The following is a 23540-nucleotide window of genomic DNA, read 5'->3' as shown; positions in this document are numbered from 1 at the left end:
CCTGGTCAAGAAGCAACAGCTCAGCCATGAAGTGGTAGACTACACGAACATACAGAGCTAGACGCATCGCAAATGCCCTTTTTCTAAATAGGCACACATTCCCACAGACACACTCCAAAATCTTCTGAAAAGCCTTCAGAGAAGAGTGAAGGCTATTATGGCCGGAAAAGGGGAGGGCTTCAACTTTAATAATAACGCCCATGATTTTGGTTTGGGGTGTTCAGCAAGCACAAATAAGTGTGATAGTCAGGTGTCCACATACTTTGGACATATAGTGTATATGTGTATATATTGTGTATATGTTGTAATTTTGATATTCTAGTATCCACAAGAGCTCACGAACGGATATCCGGTCAACTGCAGGGAAGAAAGACAATATCCAAAAACCCAACTGCACAAACATTGCAGCATGCAGAGGAATATGTTTGAAAATGTGTTATCATTCAGGAAAAGCTGAGGGAAATCAGTAGGTTTTCATATCAGTACCTGCCTCTTCAAATAAGGTAATGGGCTAACAGAGCTAGTAAGTGTCACATTTGAAGCTAATAAGGACTAATTGTCTTCTATACAAGGCATTTACTGTTTTCTCCTCAGTGGATGATATTGGCCATTATGTTATTATGTCATCAATAAAACTGTTTAGTTCCTGGCTGAGCAGTTGTGATAAAAGTTAAGTTGTAAGAACAATTATTTCAATATTGAGCCAAATAATTGTGATTATCATGCAGTCTGAGTGTACATTATACATGAGCAAGTGGAATTTACACCCTACATTGTACACTTTATGACTAATAGGGTGCGGTTTTAAAATTAGTCAACGACTCTTTTATGGCTTATCCTGCTTTTTCAGTTTTCTGCAGAAAAACCGGTTATGCGGGACCTCATGTCGTCTAAAAGGATTTTTCAGAGGGGGTAGGGAGAAATGTGCAAAAAACAGTTCTGCTATTATACTATACTACTATGTATCTTCTATAGTTCTATCACGCACATGGTATACAGTAAGTGCTCTGTGTTTTACTGTAATATAGAATCTTATTACTGAAGACAGTGTGTTTTCTTGTGCAGTGTTTTCTGCTGCATTAACTTCCATCCTTGCCAGCAGCAAGCAAGTCTGTTTTGGCATTTGCTGTGCACGTAGGAATTCCTAATCAGCCTCCGATTCTTTTTTCTGCCACCTCTGCAAAGCGTATGAAAGGGGCAGGGAAAACTGGGCCAAGCTGTCGCTCACACTATGGAAAAGACCCCAAAAGGATCAAATTGATCTTGCAGGGTCTCCTATGTCCTCTTTAACCTCTAAAGTCCTGTACTGGCCCCGGTGGAGAAACAGAGTAGGCTAGAGAATAGAGGCTGGAGTGGTTAGCACTGCATTACCTGCATCTCTTTGGGTTGAGTTAGTTTGCATAGCACAAGGCCTCTAGGGTTGTTCCCCTTCTGCCTGGGGATTAGCATAGTCTCAGTTCTGGAGCAGCTGATCAGAGGGCTACCCTGCTTATTGGTCTCATCCACAGGATGGCAGATGATAAGGCTGGTGGAGACTTGTTTGTCAGTGAAGTCCAGTTTCAGTATGATGGATTATTTTTAGAAATGCTTAAACTTGACATAAGAAATTCAGACCAATGTTTATTCTCTTATTTGTAAAGAAAAGCACTCTAGCAAGGCAGAATGAGGTTGTTTGAAATTAATTTGTTAATGTTGTGATGTCCATCCATCCATTCCATCCATTTTCTAAGCCGCTTCTCCCTAAGGGTCGCAGGGGCGGGGGTGATGTTGTCATTGCAAAAAGTCCTGTTTCAGTGAAGTTTTACAACAAGCACTATGGCAGGGCTCTTTGGAACACTGTATAGAAGTCTTGCTAAATATTGTTTTACCAGACAGACCACATGCCAACTATTGAGAGATTTATATCTTTAAAATAAGTTACTGGGGCGAGGCTGTGGTATGTGTCAGTCCACAGAGGATCTACAGTGAAACCTAAAGTAGTCTATTTAAGTATCAGATTAGGACTGTTTAATATCTCTTTAAAGGAGACGTAACTTGCTTTTTTCAGTTACATTTAGTTCCCTATGCTCCCTATGCTATCACGTCTTTTGTGAAGAAAAGGCAATTTTCTGGGGGTTGATTTTGTGTGCTAATGACCTCGGTTCTCCTCGACATTCTCAGTAGAGGGGGTAGGGTAAGGGGTGCTGTCAGAGTGCCATGTTGGAGGGTTCAACAATGGCTGCAACAAAGCACAGTATAGAGGCATCACATGTTTGTTTACACTAAGAGCTAGATACAGTCAAATCAAATCAAATTTATTTGTATAGCGCTTTTTACAACGGATGTTGTCACAAAGCAGCTTTACAGAATTTCAGAAAAGAAAAAGTTTCAAGAGAACTGTAAGAATGTACAGAAACCCCCTGGTGGGCAAGCCAGGGGCAACAGTGGCAAGGAAAAACTCCCTCAGAACTGAGGAAGAAACCTTGGGAGGAACCAGGCTCACCAGGGGGACCCATCCTCCTCTAGTCAAACTACCTACAAGTGATTATACTACTAATATTAACAGCAGTAATATTGGTATTAGGAATAACTAGGAGTCTATGAGAACATCAGCATAGGGTGGGCAGCTCATCCAAGGTAGGTGGTGGTAGCTGGGGCGTGGGCAGCTGGTCTGAAGTGGGTAGCAGGAGGGCTCGGCAGTCAGTCGTCCTTCAGTGTCCAGCCGGACATATGGGTGATATGTATACTCGGAAAGAAAGCAGGTAAATGGAATTAGATACAGTCACTGTTCCTTGATCATGCACCAGCCAAGCGTGCCATTACATGGCAGTATTTAATGCCAAAACCTTGTTAGCTTTTGTTTTATTTTGACATCACTTCATTGCTAATTTCCCATGAATGAGGATTTTAATGTTATGTTAGTATATAGTAAGTAACATATTCTTTATTAGGATATTGCAGTTGATATGTTGACTGCTTCAGTATAAAAATTAACTTAAACCCTCTCTGAATATTGCTGAAGTCTGTTAGCTTAGCCAAGAAGAACCTGGGGAGACAGAATATGGTCCAGTTAGCTCACAGAAAGCTTGCAAACATTCTGCTGAATCAGTCATGTGCACATTGATATGTGACATTACATTGGTGTTTTACACATGTCCATCAGAGATAACTGTATATGAAGTGGCAGCTGTGATGGTGAGTATGAAGGTTGAGGGCTCAGTGGCTGTGTTTACATGCAAAGATTTTTACCAATCCGATTAAATACATTCCCATTATGGATGAAGACAACGAGTAAACTTGGTGTCCTCTACAGACCAGTTTCTGCTCCTGCCATGTTGAACATTTTAAACTTTCACTATGAAGCAAACACACATGTGCAGAATGTACTTGCATGTTCTGATTGGAAATGTAATCGGATACAGCAAGTAAGCAAAATTTATTTATATAGCGCTTTTTACAACAGATGTTGCACAAAGCAGCTTTACAGAACAATCAGTATTACAGAAAGAAAAGAAAAGAAAAGAAAATCCGGGTCCAAGACCCCATGAGCAAGCCAGCAGCAACGGTGGCAAGGAAAAACTCCCTGAAGAGGAAGAAACCTTGAGAGGAACCAAGACTCAGAAGGCAAACCCATCCTCTTACGGTCGACACCGGATAGGAAACATTAGTATAAAGTATTATAGTACAAAGTGGGAAAAGAAAAGATCTGAGGGTGAGGATTGCACAGCGTTGTAAAGCAAGAAGCTCAGTGGTGGTCAAGCCGGTCCAGAAGGCTGGTGAGCAGCGGCACCCAATCAAGGCAGAACAGGCAACAGCATCAGACGCACAGGATGGGCAGCTGATCAGCTCGGCAAAGAAAGGAAAGAAAAAACGCAGTTCTGTAAAGAGTGGCAGACCACAGATTACAGTATAACAGAGCAGCAGAGACTGTTGTCTGATTCCCGAACATTAACAGGAAGATTATTCCAGAGCTTGGGGGCTTTGTATGAGAAAGCTCTCCCTCCTGATGTAGCTTTATTAATTCTAGGTACCACTAGTAAACCAGCACCTTGTGATCTAAGTAGGCGTGATGGTTCATAGTAAGAGAGAAGTTCACTCAGGTACTGAGGGGCGAGTCCTTTTAGAGCTTTATAAGTCAATAATAGAATTTTATAATCAATGCGAAATTTAATTGGTAACCAGTGCAGGGTTGATAAAACTGGGCTAATATGGTCGAACTTTCTGGTTCTTGTGAGGACTCTGGCTCCAGCGTTCTGGACTAACTGAAGTTTGTTAAGACTTTTGCTGGGACATCCAGACAGCAGGGCATTGCAGTAATCTAGCCTTGAAGTAATGAATGCATGAACTAACTTTTCTGTGTCCTGTAGAGATAATGCATTTATTAATTTTGCGATATTGTGAAGATGCAGGAAGGCTGTTCTAGTAATATTAGTTATATGTGCGTCGAAAGACAGATCAGCGTCTATCACAACACCAAGATTTTTAACAGATGAGCTTGATGCAACTAAGAAATTGTTAAGTATAAGTGTTAAGTTACAGTTTGTTTCTAGCTGCTTTTGGACCACGAAGGAGGACCTCTGATTTATCTGCGTTAAGTAGCAGAAAGTTACTAGACATCCCGTCTTTTATGTCTTTTACACAGTCCTCAATCTTGCTAAGTTTATTTTTATCATCCGGTGTGCTTGATATATATATATATGACACTCAGTTTATATATATATATATATATATATATGTATGTATATATATATGTATATATATATGTATATATATATATATATATATATATATATATATATATATATATATATATATATATATAAACTGAGTGTCATCAGCATAGCAGTGGAAATTTATACTGTGTTTACTGATAATGGTAGCATATATATTTTGAATAATGTAGGTCCCAAAACAGAGCCTTGTGGAACACCATACTTTACTTTTACAAGGACAGATGAATCGCCATTTACATTAACGAACTGATAGCGATCAGTGAGGTAGGACCTGAACCAGGAAAGAGCTGTTCCTGTTACCCCTACAAGGTTTTCTAGTCTATCTAGTACAACCCCAATTCCAATGAAGTTGGGACGTTGTGTAAAACAAATAAAAACAGAATACGGTGATTTGTAAATCCTTTTCAACCTATATTCAATTGAATACACTACAAAGACAAGATATTTAATGTTCAAACGGATAAACTTTATTGTTTTTTGCAAATATTGACTCATTTTGAATTTGATGCCTGCAACACTTTCCAAAGAAGTTGGGACAGGGGCAACAAAATACTGGCAAAGTTGAGGAATGCTCAAAAAACACCTGTTTGGAACATTCCACAGGTGAACAGCGTAATTGGAAACAGGTGAGTGTCATGATTGGGTATAAACGGAGCATCACTGAAAGGCTCACTCATTCACAAGCGAGGACAAGGTTCACCACTTTGTGAACAACTGCGTGAGCAAATAGTCCAACAGTTTAAGAACGTTTCTCAATGTGCAATTGCAGGGAATTTAGGGATTTCATCATCTACAGTCCATAATATCATCAAAAGATTCAGAGAATCTGGAGAAATCTCTGCAAGTAAGCAGCAAGGCAGAAAACCAAGATATTCCCACATGGGCTTAGGAACACGTCAGAAAACCACTGTCAGTGAACACAGTTCGTCGCTCCATCTACAAGTGCAAGTTAAACCTCTGCCATGCTAAGCGAAAGCCAAATATCAACACCCAGATGGACTGATGCAAAGTGGAAAAGTGTCCTGTGGTCTGCCGAGTCCACATTTCAAATTGTTTTTGGAAATCATGGACGTTGTGTCCTTCAGGCCAAAGAGGAAAAGGGCTGTCCGGATTGTTATCAGTGCAAAGTTCAAAAGCCAGCATCTCTGATGGTGTGGGGGTGTGTTAGTGCCCATGGCATGGGTAACTTCTGTGCACATCTGTGAAGGCACCATTAATGCTGAAAGGTACATACAGGTTTTAGAGCAACATATGCTGCTGTCCATGCAACGTCTTTTTCAGGGACGTCCTGCTTATTTCAGCAAGACAATGCCAAGCCACATTCTGCACGTGTTACAACAGCGTGGCTTCGTAGTAAAAGAGTGTAGGTACTAGACTGGCCTGCCTGCAGTCCAGACCTGTCTCCCATTGAAAATGTGTGGCGCATTGTGAAGCGCAAAATACGACAGTGGAGACCCCGGACTGTTGAGCAACTGAGGTTGTACTTCAAGCAAGAATGGGAAAGAATTCCACCTACAAAGCTTCAACAATTAGTGTCCTCAGTTCCCAAACACTTACTGAGTGTTGTTAAAAGGAAAGGTGATGTAACACAGTGGTAAACATGCCTCTGTCACAACTTCTTTGGAACATGTTGCAAGCATCAAATTCAAAATGAGTGAATATTTGCAAAAAACAATAAAGTTTATCCATTAAATATAAAGTTTATATTAAATATATTAAATTTAAGTTTAACATTAAATATCTTGTCTTTGTAGTGTATTCAATTGAATATATATGTTGAAAACGATTTGCAAATCATCGTATTCTGTTTTTATTTATGTTTTACGCAATGTCCCAACTTCATTGGAATTGGGGTTGCAAGATAGAGTGGTCTATTGTGTCAAATGCTGCACTAAGGTCAGTCCTTTTCAGGACTAGCAAAGACACATTTCCTTTGTCAGAAAATAATAGATCATTTATCATTTTTACTGGTGCTGTTTCTGTACTGTGATGTGGCCTAAAACCAGACTGAAATTTTTCATGTAGAAAATTCCTATGCAAATAAGAGCTTAATTGTTTTGCTACCACTTTTCCAGGATCTTAGATATAAAGGGGAGATTCGAGATAGGTCTATAGTTTGACAGTTCACAGGGATCAAGCTTAGCTTTTTTAATCAGCGGTCTAATTACTGCAAGTTTTAAAGTTTTTGGGATGTATCCAAGGCTAAGAGAGGAGTTTATTATAGACAGAATAGGCTTTGTTATTTCTGGTAAGATTTCCTTGAGTAGACCTGTAGGGATTGGGTCCAAAATACAGGTAGATGATTTTGCAACTATTTTAACTAGGTTATATTCTTGAAGTAAGGTAAACGATTCCAGCCTATCTGCAGTGACTGTAATATTCTCAGGGTCTAGACTGGCATTAGAAGACAGCAGGTTTGTAGAGTTTAACTGTGTGTTCAGAATTTTCTGTCTAATTTTTTCGATTTTATCACTAAAGAAATTCATAAAATCATTACTGCTATAGGCTAATGGCATCTGGGATTCAGTGACTTTGTTCTCTGTTATTTTAGAAATTGTGCTAAATAGTAATCTAGGATTGTTCTTATTGTTTTCTATGAGAGAGGAGAGATAGGCTGAGCGTGCTGCAGTAAGAGCTCTTCTATAGTCTATAAGGCTCTCCTTCCAGGCGGACTGGAACACTTCTAATTTAGTCAGATGCCATTTTTGCTCGAGTTGTCTGGCAGTCTGTTTTAAAGCTTGAGTGTGATCGTTATTCCAAGGGGCGAGTACTATTTTACTTTTTAATGGAGCTACACTATCTCAAGTAGATCGAAAAGTATCCTCTAGGAACTTGGTCATAATATCTAACTTGGTACGATTAGATGGGCTGCTGCTGACAGAACCTGATAATTGAGGAAGGTTTCTGATAAAGCTGCCAGCTGTGGAGGAAGTTATAGTCCACTTGACACGATAACATGGTGATGAACTCACATTACCACTAAACTGGATTTCGTAAGAGATTAAGTAATGGTCTGAGATGGCTGTGCTCTGGGGGAGAATGGCTAAGTTATCTATGTCTACACCAAAGGTCAGCATTAAGTCTAGAGTGTGGTTGTGGTAGTGTGTGGGCCCTTTTATAATTTGGGTGAAACCTATGGAGTCTGTGATAGATATGAATTCCTTACTTAGTGCGTCGTGAGGATTGTCAATGTGGATATTAATAGCTCCGACAGTTATTATTTTACTTGAAAACATTATTAAGCTTGATAGAAACTCAGAGAGTTCCTGTAAGAACTGATAATACGGACTGGGCGGCCTGTAAATTGTAATAAATAAAAAATAGTTTTTATTTGTTCATTGTTCAAGTATATTAAGTAAAAGAGCTTCAAAAGAAGAGAATGTATATCCTACTTTCTGGTTCACGCCTAAAGTTTTAGTATGAATGGTTGCTATACCTCCACCCTGGCCGCTTAAACGAGGGCTATGTGCATAGCTGTATTCATTTAGACTAAGGTACTCATCGGGTCTGTGAGGCACAGAGCATCAGAATCGTGATCTGTAATAATTTCATTTACAATATTAGCTTTAGATGTGAGGGATCTAATGTTAAGCAGTCCTAGTTTTAGACCAAAGGTGCGGTCATTGCAAACTGGTGTAACTGGTCTGATATTAATCAGATTACTAGAGCAAACCTTTTGAGGCTTTTTGATGCTTTGTTTTATTCGGGGAACAGACACAGTCTCAATTGCATTTATAGAATAAGCATTTGTAGAGGTGCTAGCAATCGGCTTATTTTTAGCAGTAACATTAGCATGATTAGCTGTAACGTTTCTATTTTTGGTGCTATTTACGTGGCCTTCGCTTTGAAGTCAGTGGATGGCCCTCTCAAAGTTCCGTGAGAGGACGACGGATCCCAGACGACTAGGGTAAAGCCCATCCCTCCGGTAGAGAGCTGGCTGCTCCCAAAACGAAGACCAGTTGTCCACGTAACCCAAACCATTGCAGGCGCACCAGCCGTAGAGCCAGGACTGCAGCACGAAGAGCCTGCAGAATCGCTCGGATCCCCTCCTGTAGGTGGGAAAAGGGCTGGAGATGACGATCCTGGCATCCGTCGTCTTCCTGGCGGTGTCCAGTAGCGGTCGGAGATGTTGTTGGTCCCGACGTGGATAACCACAGTGCCGAAGGCATCGCATCTGTGGAGGGCTGAGGGGAGGCACTTGGCTATGTCTAAAACGCGAGCACCTGGAAAACAGGAGACAGTGGCGTGGCTGTTTAACCCTCTTACTCTAACATGGAGGACACTAGAACTACTGATAACATAAACCGAGTCCTGTGCAGAACGCAGAGACGTTGGGGCAGGCGACAGGGCCCGTAGGTGAAGGCGTAGGCGGTGAACTGGGTGCAGCGAAGCAGTTGCAGGAGGTGAAGACCGGCTGGGGTGGTGGTGAAGGTCTGGAAGGCCGTCTGCGGCGCTGGCGTTCCCAGGGACCAGGTGGGGCTGGGGCTGGTGTGAGAACGGCGTCTCCCGGTGTACGAAGAGACGAGGCTGGCACAACCACCGAGGGGGAAACTTCCCGAGCGGCTTTGAGCTGCGAATTCTGCTCGAGGAGCTCGCCCTGCCTCTTCAGGAGGGCGGTGATCTGCCGGTCCAGCCGGGCCAACTCTGAGCTCAGGGCTTGGAGAGCTCGGTCCTGGGAAGACGCCATGTTGAGTGGGTTGAGGAAATATCTGTGTAAGAGACAGAGAAATAGAAAGAGAGAGGGAGAAAACAAAAAGAGGGAAAAGGCGTGAGACGTCTGGAAGTGCTAATAATTTAAGTGAAAGTTGAACGCTGCGCAATCTGAATTTAAGCTGTGGTGCTCTCTGTCGATCGCAGGAATTTACATTGCTATTATTCTTATATTTAATGGATTATTTACAGGTTTACCCACCTCGTTCAGTTGGATAGAAATTGTATTGACGTTCTAGTTAAGCTATTAGTTGGATAATTAATGGATTATTAGGCTGCATGTAAATGTGGCTAATGTGATGTAAAAGGGGAAAAAGGGCAAAAGTGGCAGAAGATGTGACAATTTCTTGGTTGACAGAAACAGTCACAAGGAAATGTACATGTGAGATGGCGGAGAAAATGCAGTTATGGTTATTTCTCCTTTCACTAGCTCCATGAATCTTTGGTTCTTCGATTGTTTAAAACTGTTTGACTGAGAAATTGATGAGCATTAGTTTGTTTTTGTTTGGACTGCAGTGGATTACATTAGATTGACATTGTATACAGAGTTGTGTATTGTTCTGGCATATATATTTATTAATTTTCTCTATCTCTGGTTATATTTAGCCTGTATGACATCTTAATGTACAATGTGAACAGCTGTTTCCTGATGATTGAAAATAGTGAAGTGCGGAAAAAAAAAATCTGTTTAAACTTGAAAAAGTTTGGTGCGATAAATCTTCTTCCTGAATAGACATAAATAGAAATAATTGTGCTAAGTGATGTCCATTCAAGTGTTAAGCAAAATAATCATGATTATCATTCTAACCATTGCTTTCCAGGTCTATGTCAGTGTTTTAACCTTCTGCATACTGATGCTAATTTAGTTCCTTCACAGCTTCACCTTTTATTTATAAATGGCCTGCTGAATCTGTGTGAATGCTGCTGTGGCAGAAGTCAGCATGTTTAAAGTACTCAGGACTCAGGCTTAGAACCACTGAACCATCTTCAGGCTTTAGCGTCCCCTCATTAAAAAGTTAGCAGAAAGGGCTTCCCTTACAAGCATTAATCTGAAGTTTCAGACTTGAGCGACACCTCTTCTCAACTGAGCTTGCTCCCAATTACCTCTTCATGGTCGCTTATTAGAGCCAAGGATGGAAGACTTTGACTCTCTCGCTAAATTTAGACCATTTTCATCTTGTTGGCTTGTGCCCATATTTAGCACAGCTTTCATTGAGGAGTTCACACAAAAGGCAGTAATAATCCTGGGAAACAGGATAGGTCTTGGGAAGCACGGCGAGGAGACCAACCAAACCAGTGCTTTGGTGATTTGTTCCCATTTGGAATAATTTAGAGGGTTCAAAAAATAGACCTGAATGTTCTGTTAAAACATGGCAAACATCCTGATTTCAAAACAACAGTTCCTCCATTTCTTGGCCAAAATACAGGTCCAAGATGAGGAGAAAGGTGGGAGGCACATGCAAGGGTGGGCAATACAGAAACAGAAAACTTTTTAATGATACATGATATAATATTCATTATTGAAAAGAAAAACAGTAGCGCCACAAAAAGGCTGTGAAAAACTATACGATAGAGGAAAAATCAAACACTTAAATAAAATAAAACAGCAAAATGTCATAATAGGCTGATGTCCTCTAAGCTAGTTGTTACTATTGAGTTTACGCAGTTATGGACTGTTTAGAAGCTCTTTAGAATGAAACAAAATGTCTTTTAATGATGCATGCAGTTTTTCAGTCTTCTGCTAGTGATACACATTATATATTCTGAAAACTGAACCATGACATAATTTATGATGATAAACGATAACGTGATATTTCTTTTCAGCTCACTAAAACATATTTCACTTTGCCGTAGAAAAATCAGATGATTTAATTGGGCTGTTTCTAACCTGACCTGACAGGTCATGTGATGTAACGCACTGCAAATGGAAAATTCTGCAGGTCAGCTTCCACAGATCCTTCTTCCAGTTTGTCAAGCAAAGTGTGCTGTTTAAAAATGCTTATGACAAGTTACTCTTTCATTATCAGGGTGTAGCCCTGGTGTGTTTGCTGTGGCTGCTGTGCCTCTGTTTTATAATACATACTCTGTGGAAAGCTGTTCCTGTATCCTGTATTGAGCAAGGTGGAGAAAGTTCTTATAAGCATTCACACTATAATTAATTACATATGTGCTCTCAAGCGCATTGTAATTGTTTTGTTTTGTTGGTTGGTGTGAAGGACTACCATGTGGCTTCTTTTTCCACTGCACAGGCCACAGTGGTAGAATGTCTGTCCAAGGTCTAAATCCAGATTACAGATTTATTGCAGACTAATGAGACAATTCTGGTCTTAACTTTATAGGACGTGATCCACAAACTCCAGCTTCATGGTGAAGGATTACACATTAGTTGCTTTTTAGCATCACAACCGTGAACAGTCACCTCACAGAAAGCACTCATTGTGCTAACTTCAATAAAGAGTCAACTGTGTCTGTTTTGTGATTCAACTGATTCCTTGACGAAAACACTGTATCATGAATGAGCTGCACCGAATACAGCGATTGCTTTTATTTTGTATTTGTTCCATGACTGTTTGTGAAGTTTTAGAGCTATTGACCAGAATTTGTGGTGTTGAAGGTTTTTTGCCCTCAAAGTCGACGGAATACTTCAATTAAAAATGAACTTTTGAAGCAAAACAACATCTTTCGGACCAAAACGATGTGGTAGTTTGTTAGCTTACTGAACAGAACTCTTAATTAATAAGTCGTTTGTTCTGAGACCTTCCCGACTGTCACTCCTCTACGAGATGTCATATGGTTTCCTGTATCACTGCACAGAGACTTACAGGAGTTTTTTTAAGTATACTTATGACAGCTTGTTTGGCAGTAGTGCTTTTTCATTTAGTTCTTTCATCATTTGAAGTATACTGCCTGCATAATCCTGGATTGAATCGATTACTTATATCTGATATCGTATGGTATCTGCTGAGAGTCCAATCCTACATTTGTACTATATTTTTGTAAATTGTTTTAGCCAGGTGGCATGTTACTTTAAAATGCTGCAATAAAATTGCTTCTTGCTTCTTTCTTGTTTTCTTTCATGTTTCATGGTGCTTTAACATGCACAAGTACCTTACTCCTTTCTCCTAGCTTTGGATGTGTTGTTGTGGTGTAAAATTTCGATAAAAGGTGACTAACAGTCAAAAGATTGGGTGGTTTTCATTTTCTATTTCAAACTTGTATCACACTGCAGACATTCAAACTGCTTGTTGATTTCTGAAAATCTGCCTCAGTTCCTCTAAACAGTGGTGTAAATAAAGTGCAAAAATATCCCTAGATTGGATTACTATAGTAGATGCTAATCCATTAAATACACCTTAGTTGGTTCTGATACTGGTAATTTGAATTATGATTGGAGTTTGACTGATGGTTGTAGGCCATACAAGTTAAAATGTGCCTGGACTGTCTCCAATACGGATCTTTAAGATCATGAACAAAAGTTATTGGAATTTGATCAGGCTTGATACAGCCAGTGCTGCTCCATTAACTCCAGAACTGATCTTTCATGCTGCATACAGAATCAAATACTCAACTCTTTGTTCTGATGAAAGACTACTCTTCATTGTGCAAGCACTTCCAGCATAGTTGCTCCTGCTTTGCTTTTCCTCTGCTTTAGTGTTCTACTGCATTCTGTTCTATTCGTTGGCTCATTCCTGCATAAGTGCTTGCCAAGTAGAGAGTGAAACAGGAGTAGCTGACCGTTCCTCGATCCAGCCCAAAGCCGACCCGAACTTCGCCCTACTGTACTGCGCTGGCTTCCGTGTTGCATTTTCAAATGGGAGAGATTTTCTGTCTGGCCTGAATTTGACTACTATTTGCCTGGCATTTTGCACTCTAGTATCCAGTAGTCCAAGTCCAGCTCCATTGCTTTGGCTGTGACTCATTGACAAGTAAATCCACTGTCTGCTGTGATTTCCATACAGGCCCTGCAGTGCTGTAGTAGAAGGCTGTGGTGTGGTTAAGCATTCGTGCCTTTTGCATTTGTTTGGCCAATATCATTTATATTTGTTGAACCATGTGAATGCTTTGATTCATCCAAACATCCAAAGAACATATACGATTGGTCACAGCAAACAATAAAACTACCAGTATAGGAATTGTGGCCTGATGCCAATATCCTGTATTGTTCATGTGTGCGTCTGCCGATACATACGCATTTATAAAATGTAGAAATGGGATGCCTTCTACCCAGATTAGCATTAGAGAGAAAAATAACATTTATTTGTTAAGGGTTATAAATGCAGTAAAATGAATAAAATACTGGCACAATACAGTAAATAGGCCTACATAGTCAAATATTGATATACAGGTGAAATCTAAATATCGGATTCTGATATTTTTAAGCAAATATCTACCGATAGTGATATTCCCATATCTCTAAATAAAACATTCAGTGCTTGGTTGGAGGCCCTTTAGTATTGCGAAGGCTGATGTTACAGCTGTGATTGACAGTTTATATTTTATGCAGCCCTCACTGTAGATAAGTACTACTGTTGCTGTGTAGTGGCACATGCCCCAAGCGAAGTCCACTGTTGATACTGTGTTTTGGCTGCTTGCCTGTACAGTTGAAAACAAATGGTTGACCTGCGTGTGTTTGTGCCACTGTCTCTCTTATGTGTGCGGTATAGGAAGCAGATGGAGAGGACAGGCTGGGACTGCCCAGTGAAGGTGAAGGAGACTTGGAGGGTGACAGTAAAGCAGACACTCCGGACGTGCCACCGTCCTCTGACAGCACTCCGCAGTGTCTCAATAAAGCCCTGGAGGGTCTGTCGTCCAGGTAACCCTCTGCACTACACTCAAGGACAGACTTCATAGACAGCCCCCTTACCACCAAGGAAAAACTGCTTAGATGTGTGTATATTCAGTGATAAGTAGTAGATGTGTAGGGTTGTTGTTTGTGTGGTCCTGATTGATAGAAGCTTGCTCTCATAAAAGATGAATTCAAACAAAGTGTGTTTCAGAGTGGTTTGATGTGAAATGATGCATTGTAGAAAACCTTCCAAACACTGCTGTCTTTACAGTGGTGGTGATAGCAACCAAGGGTTGTGATTCAGTGTCTACAAAACTCTGAGTTCTTCTGTGTGTTTTTTTTTTTTTTTGCAAATGCTGATAATGTTAAAATAGCTGTAAATCAGGGGCTCGCGAGCAGTGCAACCATCTAAGCATTGGCTCTATCATCAGGAGATCACGAGTTTATTGAGGGGAAATCCAGAATTAGGGTCGAGACAGTCCAGGGTCATAGAGCCAACGCGTAGAGAACGGGGAGCAGACTTAATGTAAGAAACATAGGATGCAAACAATACACCTCGAACAGAACATCCAATACATCAAACATACAAACAAAGACCAACAAGAAACTCAGGAAAACACAGGGCTTAAATATCACAGGGATGACGAGGGACAGGCGGAAAACAGGTGGAAACAATCAGGGGCGGAGTCACAAAACAAGGGGCCAGGACAGTGAAGTAAACACAAATGCATGAGGACAGGACTGGAAAGTAAACAAGAGCACATGCACGACTGTGAGGGGCCCATCGTGACAAGCGAAAAGTCTTCTTTGTGGACTCTTTTGCCCTATAACACCCTGTATGTACCACCATGAATGGATTTTAATCCAAAATCTTATCTTAGAATAAAAAAATGTCTCAGAAAATGTCACTTGCGTCAGGCAGTGTGTTCATCTCCATATTAGCTTTCTGTAAGGTAACTTTTGGAGATGTGTGGTTCCTGTCACCACCACTGTAAATAATTCTGACTAGGCAAGTTTCTCTGAAATGATGAACTTTACGTCGAACAACTTTGAGTGACTCAACAATGTAATTACCCAGGAATTTAAAATAATGAAAAATCAGTGAAAGTGAAAGTAAGCTGCATTAGCTTCATAGCTCCAGTGAAAAGTTAAAGAATCAAACTTTAAACACTGAACATTTTGGTTGGTCTGTTACATTTGGGATTAGAAGGAAACTGTGTGAATCAGATTTTTTGCCAAACTATCACTTTAAGGATCTACTTAGTACTGTTAGCTACATTTTTAGTTTGTGTAGTTAATCACAATTAACATATGAATTTGTTTTATTTAATCTAATTTGACCCTAAAGAAAGTTTTTTTCCCCATTTAACAGCAGTGCTTTATGTTATAGCTATATGAGTGGACCAAATAGGATTCATCAGAATATATTTATTACCTTCAGTAATTCAACTTGAACATGAAAACCATATGATTCAACGTCACAACCATCTATTATAGAGGGTGTTCATGGCTTTAAGGTTAAAAGTAAAGTGCACAGGAATTGGAGTCACTGGAGGTGAAATGGAATTCATCTAGGACTGGTTTCACCTGTTCAAACTGCTGATGACTGAAAGCTGAAACCACTGGGTTCAGTGTCACTTCCTAAATAACTTTGACAGTTACTACACTCTGCTTATGAGCTTTTTATAAAGACATGGGTTGACCACAGCCAGTTAATGTATATTTAAACAAAACTCCATTTCTAGCAAGTATGTTGGAGCCAATGGGCATCAGAACACAAAGGTGATTAATGCGGGACTTTGGGGGCGGAGCTAATCCTGTTTGGCTTTTCTGCTCCACTGGTAGGGATTTGCTGCAGGCTCTCCCCCTCACACCCACACATGAATACACACATAATGTGTTTTTACAGTGTCAGGATGTTGGGTCATACATTATACTTGTCGTCACCGACATATCAAAGCCATGTGTCATCTTTTATTTTTTATTTTTTATGTCCTTGGAGCAAGCAACAGCCCTTTAAGAAAATGTTATGACAAATGGACCAATAGTCATAGTCCAGAGTGACATCACAGAAAACCTTGTTACATTAAGGCAAGACAACACTGTTAGAATGAAATTTTTATTTCATTGTGAAGACACACTCCAGAGAATTGTACAGATGTGTATATATATATATATATATATATATATATATATACATATATATATATATATATATATATACAGTTATAATGCTTTAAATATAATCTAGCATAAACTCAGCTATGAGCAACAGATTAGTAAATTCTTCTTTACTATCCATCAGAATAAGGTTAGTTATTAACTTGCAAAATTTTCATAAATGCAGGAATTCTAGAAGCTTCAGAACTGCGTTAACCATTGAGGTCTAAGAAAACATGCACCATTTATATGAATAGTGTCATTAGTACAAAGTAAATAGACATGCATGTGAATGTGAATATGCAATTAATAATCTGTAGGGAACAAGCTTTTCAGTTAGTCAGGCTCATAAATATTTGTACATCGACCAAGTTGTTGTAATTTTAACTGTCTGCCCCAACATATTGAAAATTAAACAATAAATATGAGCTCAAACTGCAGACTTTCAACCTTTAATTTGAGGGTGTTCGCATCCAAATTGGATGAACGGTGTAGGATATACAACCATTTTTCTACATAGCCCCCAATTTTTAGGGGCTCAAATGTAATTGAACAGTTGGCTGCTCATCTGTTTCATAGCTAGATGTGTGTTCATTCTTACACTTATTATGCAAGTAAGCAGATTATGGACTGCAGTTGATTTGAAGTGTGGCATTTGCATTTGGAATCTGTTGCTATTAACTCTCATTGTGAAGTCCAAAGAGCTGTCAGTACCAGTGAAGCAAGCCATTATTAGGTTGAAAAGTCTAAACAAACCCATCAGGGGGAGGGCAAAAACATTGTGTGGCTAAAACAACTGTTTATGACATTCTTATAAAGATAGACTAATTCTTTTCCTGGTAAAGGGAATCCTCTTTACATCCACATCCATTGAGAAGACCAGAGTAGAAGTTTGCAAAAAAAAAAAAAAGTATTGTTATGGATGTTGTGAGCTTTCATTAAATTTGCTCCCGTTTTGAAAATATATATCTAATTGGACCGCAATTAGTTAAACACACTGAAATAAATATATTGAGTTTTGACATGATATGATTACAGTTTAAGAGGAGACATAGATATTGTACAGTGCCCTCTGCAAGTATTGGCACTCTTGGTAATCATGAGCAAAATGAGATTCAAAAAATATTCTTTATTACTTATACTTTTGGTCTTTCCTTCAAAATGTTAGCAAAAATCTAATCTTTATTTAAGGTTTAATGATTGAAAGAAAAACTAAATCTTCTCATTAAATAAATATTTTTTTTTAAATCTTCTTAAATTTGTGGGCACCCTAACACATTTGTTAGAATTGTGAAATCTAACTGAAGTATAGGATCACAGACAGCAGAAATAAAAGAAAAATCTGAATGCATCAGTTAGGGAGCTCAAACTGGGTCATAGTTTGGGTCTTCTAGCAGTACTATGATCCAAAATATGCCTGAAATCAACACAAAAATGGTTCACTGATCACAGAATTAATGTTTTGTCGTGACCACCCCAGTCCCCTGAACGAAACTCCATAGAAAACCTGTGGGATGAGTTGAAGAGAGTCCACAGTATGGACCTCAGAATCTGAAGGATCTGGAGAGGTTCTGTATGGAGGGATGGTCTCAGATCCTTTGCCATGTGTTCTCCATCTAATTAAGCAATATGGTGCCAATAATTGTGGCATACACAGATTTGAGAAAAATATTTATTTCTTGATAAAATTTTGGTGTTTTTTTTCTAAATTGTACTTCAAATAAAGGTTAGATGTTTGTTAATATGTTGAATGAAAGATCAAAAGAATCAGCAATGAAGAATGTTTTTACAGCCTCTTTTGCTCATGTTTACCAGGGGTGTCAATAATTGTGGAGGGCACTGTAGATGCTATAGATAATAAGCTTGTAGTGTCTTGCCTTGTTTTGGAGATACGAGGTTTTGTTAGGACAGCACAGATATGCCCCCCATATGTATTACACAGCACATTAAAAAGAAACACCAGGACAGTTTTGTTGGTCCTGACTTTCTCTTGAAAATATACATACAGATACGTACACTCTTGCATGAAAGACTGCAGAGGTGCTAGGACACACGACTGAATGGAGGTGCCTGGCCTCGTCCCACTTTCTGATGACTCTGCATTACCTCTCTCTCTCTCCCCTGCGTGTTTACTATCACTCTAGCTTTCTTTCTCACTTATTCTTCATTGACAACTTCTCTCCTTTGCTCACAGCTTCCCGTATGAGTTGCAGCACCTGCCCCCTGTCCTGTTTTGAGTGGGCAAATGCTTTATGGCGCTGTCCAATAACTCATCTCTTTTATGGAGCTCCTTTTGTTCCCTTTATGAACACTATCACTACACTGTGGTGTAGTGAATGAATGGCTGCTTGCAGTGGAGGTGTGCAACTCTGCACCGCACACACACATTCCAGGAAATCAACAGAGCAGTATATTGTATTGACCTTCCTGTCAGGTTCAAACTGATTTGCGAGCCATTTCATAGACTGCTAATAGAGGAGTTTGTTATTTACTTGGAAAGCCTAGTTTCACTGAACTTGCAATGATTTTTGGTGCCTTTGAGTGTAATAACTGTCCGTTTAGACTTTTCAGATTCCTGTTAGAGAATCTCATGCTCATGTTTAATTCAGTTCAGGCCATTTCATTTGTGTAGAATAAACGCAGTATGCACCTAAATGCAGTATCAATATCGGCAGTAAAGTGTACCAATACCCTGAAGCAATGTCTCATGCACATGTGCCCCACTAAATGACACATGCATTCGCACTGGTATATGGAACTTAACTACAGCAAGAAACACGTCAACAGGTTGAGATGACATGCAGTAGTGAGAATGCTCATGGAAAATCTGGTGTTTAGAGGGGAGGCAGTAGGAGTTCGTGATATACCAGCTGGAGTTCTTCCTCAGGTATTAGTTTCAATGGTATACCACAAATAAGCCATGTAATGCAATTTACAACCCGAATTCCAATAAAGTTGGGACATTGTGTAAAACAGAATACGATGATTTTCAAATCCTTTTCAACCTATATTCAATTGAATACACTACAAAGACAAGATATTTAATGTTCAAACAGATAAACTTTATTGTTTTTTGAAAATATTCACTCATTTTGTATTTGATGCCTGCAACATGTTCCAAAGAAGTTGGGACAGGGGCAACAAAAGACTGGGAAAGTTGAGGAATGCTCAAAAAACACCTGTTTGGAACATTCCACAGGTGAACAGGTTAATTGTGAGTGCCATAATTGGGTATAAAGGGAGCATCCCTGAAAGGCTCAGTCATTCACAAGCAAGGATGGGGTGAGGTGAGAAAATAGAATTTTGGGATTTCATCATCTACAGTCCATAATATCATCAAAAGATTCAGAGAATCAGGAGAAATCTTTGCAAGTAAGCAGCAAGGCAGAAAACCAACATTGAATGCCCGTGACCTTCAATCCCTCAGGCAGCACTGCATTAAAAACCGACATCATTCTGTAGCAGATATTAAATCAAATTGTTTTTGGAAATCATGGACGTCGTGTCCTTCAGGCCAAAGAGGAAAAGGACTGCCTGGATTGTTATCAGCACAAAGTTCAAAAGCCAGCATCTCTGATGGTGTGGGGGTGTGTTAGTGCCCATGGCAGGGATAACTTGCACATCTGTGAAGGCACCATTAATGCTGAAAGGTACATGCAGGTTTTGGAGCAACATATGCTGCCATCCAAGCAATGTCTTTTTCAGGGACGTCCTGCTTATTTCAGCAAGACAACGCCAAGCCACATTCTGCACGTGTTACAACAGCGTGGCTTCATAGTAAAAGAGTGCGGGTACTAGACTGGCCTGCCTGCAGTCCAGACCTGTCTCCCATTGAAAATGTGTGGCGTATTATGAAGCGCAAAATACGACAACGGAGACCCCGGACTGTTGAGCAACTGAAGTCGTACATCAAGCAAGAATGGGAAAGAATTCCACCTACAAAGCTTCAACAATTAATGTCCTCAGTTCCCAAACACTTATTGAGTGTTGTTAAAGGAAAGGTGATGTAACACAGTGGTAAACATGCCCCTGTCCCAACTTCTTTGGAACATGTTGCAGGCAACAAATTCAAAATGAATATTTGCAAAAAAACAAAGTTTATCCATTTGAACATTAAATATCTTGTCTTTGTGTTGTATTCAATTGAATATAGGTTGAAAAGGATTTGCAGATCATCGTATTCTGTTTTTATTTATGTTTTACACAACGTCCCAACTTGGAATTGGGGTTGTACAAACTGTGCAAAAGATGCTAACAGGAGCCTCTTACCTGAATGGCTGAGTCAGGCTTCTTTCAGCAATTTGTCATCTCCTGCTGTGTGGTCACTTACATTTAGCCCAGGTTATTCCAGGTTGTTCCTGAGGCACCAAACATTAGAGAGCCTTATGGAAGGAACTACTGGTTTCATGTTGCAACAAATAGATTTTAGTCTAGGTTCATGCCTTTAGAATAGCAGCCCACTAGCCCTTTTATGGTGCTGTGTAGTCGGGGTCTGATGCTTCTGTCAAGACGAGAAATCCACTGAAAACAGCTGGCACTGATAGACATTGTTACTGATGACTGTAACATTTCCAGCAGATGCTTGCTTTTGTAAATGTAAGCGTGAGTGTATGGGACGCATGTATGAGTTACGTTATTAACCCCAATAAAGTCTACCCAATAAAAATGTTTTAAATTACTTCATTTGTTAAGTATGTCACTGTCAAAAAATTTTCCGCATAATTTGAGCTCAGCGGCTGTGTGAAAATGTAATGATGAATGGACCAATAGAAATGTTCCAAAATCACTTTTAAAAATACATCTTTACATTGATGTACATTATACATAAAGAAGATTTTTTCCCTCTGCTATAAATTTTGGAGAAAATTGTTTTTCTTTGGACAGCGACAATATCTATGCTGCTAATAAAATATTTTAAAAGTTGAATTTGCTTAAATATCAGGGTTTAAAAGCTAGTTAGATTGTTGATACTTGGTATTGGCATATACATAGGACTAGGTTTCAGTATCTGAAGGGATAAAGAGGTATCAGTGTATCTGGAATATAATTAATGGGCGTAGGCTTCTAAGCTGAGTGCACCACTGAAGAACTGATTCTGGTACTGATTACATTTTGTCACGGCGAGACATAAAAAAATAAGCAGTCTAACAATTCAGGGAAACTATATTTTGCTACTACAAAACTGGAGTGCCTGAATGTGATTATAATGCAATGGAAGTGACTGAAAAAGTGGCCTGATACTAAAACTGTAAAAATGCATATCTCTGAGTGAGTCACATGTTGGCAAGTTGTCCACTGATTAGCAAAGACCTCATGAAGAAGATGAGGAGTCCTCATCGGCGCACAACATTGAACCAGTTAGTGTTAGCTCATTAGCTCCTCCAAACAGGCATCAGACATAAAACCTACCTATTGTTTGTGCCTAGTTTTGATTAATAAAATATTCGATTTTAACTTCCATAGCTGTCTTCTAAACTTTTACACCGATTTTGGCTAAAACCAAATTATGTCCCATTTTGTGGTCCCTTTCTTTTAACTGAATACTTAAATATCACAGTTGAAATGCATATCCCTAATTACAAGACAGTTCCATGAGATGCTTTGCATCTAAAATATAGACAAAAGTACACACAAATAAACAAATCAATTTCAGATTACTTAATACATCAATGTGTTTTGAGGCAGGTGTGTAAAGTTTTAGGTCTGCACTGTAGGTTTGATGTGGTATAAGCTTCTAAGTTAACTTTTAGCCTTGCATCTCTACTGCAAAAAAGCAAACTTCAGACAACAAATATTTTAGCTGATGGGATATGATGATATTTCTGATGATATTAGCCAATGATATTTCTTTAAGGACAGTTGATATGTTGAATAAGGTGTATTAGTGGAAGGTAACTAGGACTAGGACTGGGAAACACCAATGTAGAGAAATCTGTTACTGATATATTTGCCTTTTTGGTTTTCTTACAGATGGAAGAACTGGTGGATACGAGGGATTTTATCAGTGACAATGATCATAGGCTTCTTCCTTATCATCTATTTGGGACCCCTTATGCTTATATTTGTTGTAAGTATGAATTTACCCCTTATCTCCTATTGTGGTTGTAAACAAACAAGATAACACAAAGACAGTTACATCTGAGTCCCAAACCAAACAACCATAAAGCTGCACTGTTGTCCGCCCTTAACCCTGACTTCAAAGTGTTATGTATCTTGTTGGTCATCAGGGTATTTTTAAAGTGGTCTCTCATTAAGTCCTTGAGAGTTATGTGTCAGACTGGGGAATCTCTTGGATGAGCTCTAGGCGCTTAATATAGAAATTCCACAGCTTTCCTCAGACGATTAGCATGAGTTAGCAAACTAATGTTATGAATCATAGTTACATGGACATCTAAAATGGTTACTTCAAGATTTTTATTTATTGATATATTGCTGCTGTTTTAGGATGTAGTTTTGCCAAAAAGTCTCTTAAATGTTGTCCATCAGCTGAGAGACATGTTTATGCTAATTTAAGTTAGCACTGTAGTAAATGGTATGTACACCACTTAGCATTAAGCAAGTATTTAGGCACTGTATTCCTAAATCACCACACAGTTGTTTCTGGCACTGTTATTTTTAAAAATGGAGAAAATATAAATTCACTTTAACCATTAAGATGGCTGCTGCTACTCTAGTCAAAGGGGACTTGTCGCCTAAAGCCAGCATTTAACAACTTAAAATCCCTGGATTATTGTATACTATGGCTTATTATTCAGGCCCTGTCTATGTTAATTTTAGCTAGCATTTCATTTGTTGTGTTATAAAAAAAAATCTGTAGTACTGCATTTACTCTAAGCCTCATTGGTTGACATTGGTTAACTGATATCCCTTGTATGTTTTAACCAGTCAATGTTCTCTCATTTCAATGCATCGCATGCATTGCCTGATTACATCATATGACTATTGGGAATCCCGTCAACAGCAATAAAGAACATGCAGTCATATAGAAGCTAGGATGCAATATTTTGCTTACTAGCTGTAACAATACCTATCTGGTTTCCTTCTACCTTAGCCAGTTTCATACAACCTGCCATCAAGTGTGTGCCTGTAATCATTTGCAGTTTCTTCTAAAGTTCCTCCCACCTTCAAGATACATCAAAATGGAGTTTTCCAAGTCTTTGTATCCAAAAAAT

General features: G+C 39.3%; 1 protein-coding gene across 1 annotated transcript in view; it reads left to right on the top strand.

The window, feature by feature from the left end:
* Positions 1 to 23540, top strand: part of cds1 (CDP-diacylglycerol synthase (phosphatidate cytidylyltransferase) 1) — a 45257-nt gene that overhangs the window by 6237 nt on the left and 15480 nt on the right. Inside the window, exons 2-3 of the mRNA XM_017705124.2 lie at positions 14087 to 14235; positions 22339 to 22435. Coding sequence (XP_017560613.1) covers positions 14087 to 14235; positions 22339 to 22435 — 246 coding nt within the window. The remainder of the gene's footprint in view (positions 1 to 14086; positions 14236 to 22338; positions 22436 to 23540) is intronic.

Source organism: Pygocentrus nattereri, chromosome 20, assembly GCF_015220715.1.
Source record: "Pygocentrus nattereri isolate fPygNat1 chromosome 20, fPygNat1.pri, whole genome shotgun sequence".
Lineage (NCBI taxonomy): Eukaryota > Metazoa > Chordata > Actinopteri > Characiformes > Serrasalmidae > Pygocentrus > Pygocentrus nattereri.
Note: the sequence above shows the minus strand (reverse complement) of the source record. Positions and strands in the feature narration are given on the sequence as shown.